Raw genomic sequence first — 6000 nt, 5'->3', positions numbered from 1 at the left:
GGTGGGCGCCAGCTCCGCGTTCGCCGCTCCCGGCCCGGCCCCGCGGGGAGGGGGCGCGGCACGCGGGACCCCTCCCAGGACGCGGGTGGGCGCGGTGCCCAGCGCCAGCAGACCCAGGAAACAAAGGGGGCGGCGGTCGTGGGGGGCGCGCGTGGGGAAGGGCTGAGACAGCCTTGCAGCCGTTGAAGATAATAGCTTAATATTAACTGCTCCTCATAAAAATACACTTTCGCAGAGACACAGTTCCAAGAAAACCCTCATTTTATCCCCGTCCCGGCGCTCGCCGCTGCTAGCTGCCTCAGTAATTTAATTGGAATGGAACGTGAGCAATGTGTCATTTTTGAAGAATTTCTGCATCACTTCCTGGAAATTTGATTGTGTTAACTAGGGGCCTACTGCGTTCTGTTTGGAACCCATAATCGCATTTTTATGTGTCTGTATTACGAGTTCATGTGACCTCCTGTCTTTAGCAGATAAAAAAAAATGTTCTCTTCGCATCCCGCCGGCATCAGAGGCCGGCTCCCGCCCGGCGCGCGCAGGCAGCCCTGGCTCCCAGCGCCTGCCGGCCTCCGGGTCCGTCCGAGCAGGGGAGCCGAGCGGGGACGCGGGGTGCCCCCGCCCCGAGCCGTCACCGACCAGGGCCGGCCTGCGCCCAGCGTCCTCGGTGGCGCGCCCCGCGCGCGGACGGCGCTGGCCGGAGACGCGCTCCTGGGGTCGCAGGGGCGAAGCCGCGCGTGCTGGCGTCTCGGAGGCGCGGTTGTGCGGGACGCCGGGGGCGCGGGCACCGCCGCGGCGAATGCGTGCGTCGGTGGAGGAAGGCGCTCGGCTTGCGGCTGTGGCGTCGCTCCACACTCTGCTGGGAATTGCCTTGATTGGCGCGCACACCGCCTCTACTACGCGCACCTGCCGTGTGCCGAGGAAGGAGGCGACTCCATAATCGATATTTTAATTACCGAATCTCTCATTACGGCTGCACAGTTCTACACTTCCCCTACCCCTGGAGGGTGCGGAAGGCAGCCTGTCTCACCGGTCTCCTCTCCTAATTCTGGGGAGCAGGTGGCTGGGCGAGGCCGGGACCGCTTGCTTATGGCGCCACCTGGAGGTGACAACGCGTTTCAAATTCTCCCCAGTTGTTCTGCAGGGCCCCAGAGACTTATTTCAGCAGTGGACTGAGATTAATCTTTTAACAGAGAAAGATGTTAACGACTTCGAGACGAATTCTGGATTTTAAATCTCAGAAATCGGCTGCAGTATTGGGCGCGGCCGAGGTTTGGGGCTTCCCCTTGTTACACATTCCCAGCTAGCTCTGCACAGAAAATTAGACCACGGAATAAATGCATCCTTGAAGTGATGGAGTAAGAGGTTCCTGGCTCATCACGGGGTCCTGGGGCGCCCTTAAGAGCGGAAAGGCACCCGACCTGCCGATGGCGCCCCGCCGAGGCTCAGCCCGGAGGGAGGGGCCGGTCGCACAGCAGACTGTTTATTCTGCAGACCTGTATTTCACACCGCTTCTGTACAAGGTCAAGTGTGCTTTGCAAGGGTTCAACAGCCTGTCCCATCAGCGCTGTGTCTAAAGGGCTGTTTCCGAGATTGGAAATTTGACAGTCACAGCGGTGCTGGGATTGGCCCGTGCGCCTCACAGGGTCGGTGGCTTTGCTGTTCAGAGCGCGCTACGTTGGTGATTACCAAGTCACTTTAAATAAAACCGACACAAACACGGGAAGGGAGACAGGCCCACGGCTCCGTGCAGAATTTTAAACCTAGCACGTCACACGGTGCCTGATTGCTCAAGGACTGTGGATCGCATCTGGGAGTCGGGAGGGGGATTTCTCAGCCTGTGTGGGGGATGCTTGGTGCCGAGAGAGGCCAGCCCCACCCCCAGCACCGGGCTTGGTGCAGTTTTAATTCTCTGTGATCAAATAATGAGTAATAATCAAAGATAACAGGTGGGAATAGAGGGAATATTTCCCTGCTGTCTTTTGCGAAAATAGGTAAAGGCACCATTTGCTCTTTATATTTTAATATTTATTTATTTGAAAATCAGAGTTACACAAAGAGAGGAGAGGCAGAGAGATCTTCCATCTGCCGGTTCACTCCCGTTGGCTGCAACAGCCAGAGCTATGCTGATCTGAAGCCAGGAGCTTCTTCCAGGTCCCCCATGGAGGGTACAGGGACCCAGAACTTGGACCATCTTCTACTGCTTTCTCCAAGGCCATAGCAGAGAGCTGCATTGGAAATGGAGAAGCCGGGACTCAAACCGGCACCCATATGGGATGCCGGCACTACAGGCGGCGGCTTTACCCGCTACGCCACAGCACAGGCCCCAACTATTTGCTCGTTATATTATGAGTGCATGATTTAAAACTGAACTTGGAATTAAAGAAGATAAGTTAAGGGACTGGCGCTGTGGTGCAGCAGGCTAAGCTGCCACCTGCTGTGCCAGCATCGCATATGGGCACTGGTTCCAGTCCCAGCTGCTCCACTTCTGATCCAGCTCCCTGCTCATGAGCCTGGGAAAGCAGTGGAAGATGGCCCAGGTGCCTGGGAGACCCAGATGAAGCGCCTGTCTCCTTGATTTGGCCTGCCCTGCCCTGCCCTGCCCTGCCCTGGCTGTTGTGGTCATTTGGAGCGTGAACCAGTGGATGGAAGATATTTCTCTTTCTCTCCCCCCTCCCCCACCTCCACCGTGTAATTCTGCCTTTCAAATAAGCAAATAAATCTTAAAAAAAAAAAAAAACCTGCTTACCATGCCCCCCACCAAAAAAAACAAGGTAAGTTGAGCTCATATAATACTCTCAACGAGAAAAATAATGATCACCAGTGTGGGCTGCGTTTAAGAAGGAAAACGTTGTTAGATTCTTTAATAATAATAATAAAAAGCTACCAGGGTGTGTTTAGTTCACTGTAAAGAAGTGAGGATGATTCTAGTGTCATCTTTGTGGATGCCTCTCTCAACTAATTCCCGCCCTCCCTCTCCCTCCCTCCCTGTATCCTCCCTTCCTTCGTTCTTGTCCGTGTGGAATCACGCGGTCCTCGCATTTCACATGTCTCACACAGAGCAGAGAGCACGGCTGCACACAGTCATCGACGCAGCACTTTTCACGTGGTTTTAACAAAGCAGGTTGTGAGCAGTGAACAGTTCTGCAGAATTGAGAATGAATTCCGCCTCGTGGCATGTGAACGCAGCCGGACAACTGCACGAGCCATCTGGGCCCTCAGCCAGCCGCCGAAGACCCAGCCCGCGTGGTGCCACGCGCACGAGGTGTTCAGAGGAGTCCAAGCCATGGGCACAGCACCTGGGGTGACGGAGGAGTCAGCAGGGAGCCTGGCCACCGTCCCTGTGGCTCTGACCCCGTCTCCGGCCGGGCAGCGTGCTGCAGCCCCTCCCAGGCCAAAGCCGGCCCTCAGAGTCCCACCACGGCCTCCGCTGCTCACCTGCTGTGACTCAGAGAAGTTCCGAGTCCGTGGTCTGGGAGCCCAGGCCCTCTGGCTCCGCCCCCCCACCCTCCCAGCCCAAGTGTGGGCGCCCTGCCCTCCGGGGGGAGCTGAGGCCCTCTGGCTCCGCCCCCCACCCTCCCAGCCCAAGTGTGGGCACCCTGCCCCCTGGGGGGAGCCGAGGCCCTCTGGCTCCGCCCCCCACCCTCCCAGCCCAAGTGTGGGCACCCTGCCCTCCGGGGGGTTGCATCACCGACCCTGCCTTTGTCGATGTTTTCCTCTGGATATGGTGGGGGCTGGGGACAGGCTGCCTGGGATGCAGCATGTTCTTGGAGCCCCTGGAGAGGTCAACTGTCCACGCACAGTTGCTGCCACACGGGAGGATGTGATGTGTAGCTTGGCTGCAGCCAGAGAGCCCAGGAGCCACAGCACGCTCATCAGAGGACCCACAGAGGCTGCGAGCTTAAGGCCTGCAGGTGGGGCACAGCGACTGCCCTTGAAAAGCCCCAGCGTTGGCCCCCTCCCCCCCCCCCCCGGGCAGGGGCCACCTGTGAGCCCCAGCATCACTCAGGAGCATGGGGGGAGGGACGCAGCGCAGGGGGAGCCCCTCCCCCCTGCCAGGTGTCCCCCGGGCGAGCTCTGGATGCGTCCTGTCTAGCGTGCAGGTCCCTGAGGTCCTGGCCAGCCCGGAGCCTCCCCAGGGCCGCGGGAAGCCTTTCCAGGGAGGAAAGGGGGCAGACAGAGCTTGGAAGAGCGCGGGCCAGGGAACTGCACCCAGGTCCCGGGGGTGGAGTCGAAAGAGAGGCTCGTTTTGGTGCCAGAGATCCCGGAGGGCCAGCATAGCCCCCCATGGGCCGCTGTCTCCGAGAGCTCTCTGAAGAGTCCGCGTGTACCTCCCAGTCCTTTCTTTGAGGGACACTTTTCCCACGGTTTCATGGGATTGTCACCGGCAATTCTGGGAGGCGGAGAGCGCTTTTGTTTTTGTTTTTTGAAGATTTTATTTATTTGAAAGGCAGAGTGACGTGGGGAGAGGAAAGGGCGAGGGGGAGGGAGAGGGGAGGAGAGGAGAGAGGAGAGATCTACCCCACGGCTCATTCCCCAAATGGTTGAAACGGCTGCGGCTGGGCCAGGCTGAGGCCAGGAGCCATTCTGGGTCTCCCACGTGGGTGTCAGGCGCCCAAGCACTCGGGCCACCTTCTGCTGCTCTCCCAGGTGCCTTAGCAGGGGGCTGGAATGGAAGTGGAGCAGCCGGGACTGGAACTGGCGCAGACACAGGGGCGTTGCAGGCGGCGGCTAACCACAAGGCCAGACTCCGGACAAGGCTTGTAGAAAAGCAATCCCATTTCGAGGGCCTGCAGTTCAGCGAGGTCCGAGCTTTCCTGGCCCCGTGGCAGAGCGAGGTGGCAACGGCTCACCCCTCCCTCCTCTTCCAGGTCCTCCGCACGAGGCCTCCTCGGAGGGGTGGCCATGAGGACAGGAGCCGGGTTCCCGTGCTGGGGTCTTCAGTGCAGGACGCCCTCTGGTTCCAGAAGCAAGTAACTCTGCAGGGCCGCGGGCAAGGGCAGCTGCGGGATGACGTAGCAGCACTTCCTGCCGCACAACCTGCGGATGGCACAGCGGCACAGGTGCTGCAGGCAGCGCGGGGCGTGGCCCAGGGCAAAGAAGGACTGGTAGAAGGCCTTGTGCGTCTAGAAGGCAAGGGGTGCAGCGTCAGGGGCGGCCACGGCACCACTGGTGGGCTCCTCCCAGCCACAGCCCCGAGGGAGCAAGCATCGCCTCCCAGGGTGCCGCCCCCAGCATGTAGGGCCCGGCCCTCCACCCGCAGGGGATGGATGACTCCGGCAGCCTCCTCCCACTCTGCCCTGCCCTGCCCTGCCCTGCCCCTGTGCACAGTAGCCCTGCAGCCTCGGGACAGCTCTCAACCTCACCGGTCCAGACGAGCCCTTCCCTGGGGCCAGTGCTGGGTTCAGGGCCCCAGGCCCGGGCCAGCAGCCCGCCCATGGGGGCTGCTCTGAGGTCTATCGATGGATGCAGACTCTGAATTGTACCTCTGATGCCTGTGGCTGCATCAGTCCAATCCTGAACCATTAGAAGACTGGACTGACCCACAGGGCCACACGGGCCCTTCAAAGTGCAGCCAGAACCTCGCCACAAGCCTTGGCCCACAGCGTGCGCCCCAGCTACAGTGTCCTGGCTGCCCACAGGACATTGGCTTCAAGGCCCCGCCCTGTGACAGGGCACTGGACTGGCCAGGATGGCTCAACTCCTGTATATAAAGGGCACAGCATTTGTACAGAACCTTGCACATCTCCCTGCACACTTCAGCTCATCTGTAGGGGCCGATGCTGTGGCGCAGTGGGTTAAAGGCTCTGCCTGCAGTGCTGCCATCCCATGTGGGCGCCGGTTCGAGTCCCGGCTGCTCCACTTCTGATCCAGCTCTCTGCTGTGGCCTGGGAAAGCAGTGGAAGGTGACCCAAATGCTTGGGCCCCTGCACCCACATGGGAGACCAGGAAGAAGCTCCTGGCTCCTGGCTTCGGATCGGCACAGCTCCAGCTGTTGCGGCC

At 60.0% G+C, this 6000-nt stretch overlaps 1 protein-coding gene across 2 annotated transcripts in view; it reads right to left on the bottom strand.

The window, feature by feature from the left end:
• Window positions 1–4408: 4408 nt before the first annotated feature.
• Window positions 4409–6000, bottom strand: part of ASB18 (ankyrin repeat and SOCS box containing 18) — a 57464-nt gene continuing 55872 nt past the window's right edge. For both annotated transcript variants that reach the window (XM_070070004.2, XM_070070002.2), the window contains one exon: window positions 4409–5123. In XM_070070004.2, coding sequence (XP_069926105.2) covers window positions 4938–5123 — 186 coding nt within the window. In that variant the 3' untranslated portion in view covers window positions 4409–4937. The remainder of the gene's footprint in view (window positions 5124–6000) is intronic.

The sequence above is a fragment of the Oryctolagus cuniculus genome, chromosome 3, assembly GCF_051225735.1.
Source record: "Oryctolagus cuniculus isolate XC-2025 breed Fujian yellow rabbit chromosome 3, ASM5122573v1, whole genome shotgun sequence".
In the NCBI taxonomy this organism is placed as follows: domain Eukaryota; kingdom Metazoa; phylum Chordata; class Mammalia; order Lagomorpha; family Leporidae; genus Oryctolagus; species Oryctolagus cuniculus.
This window is presented reverse-complemented; position numbering and strand designations above follow the sequence as displayed.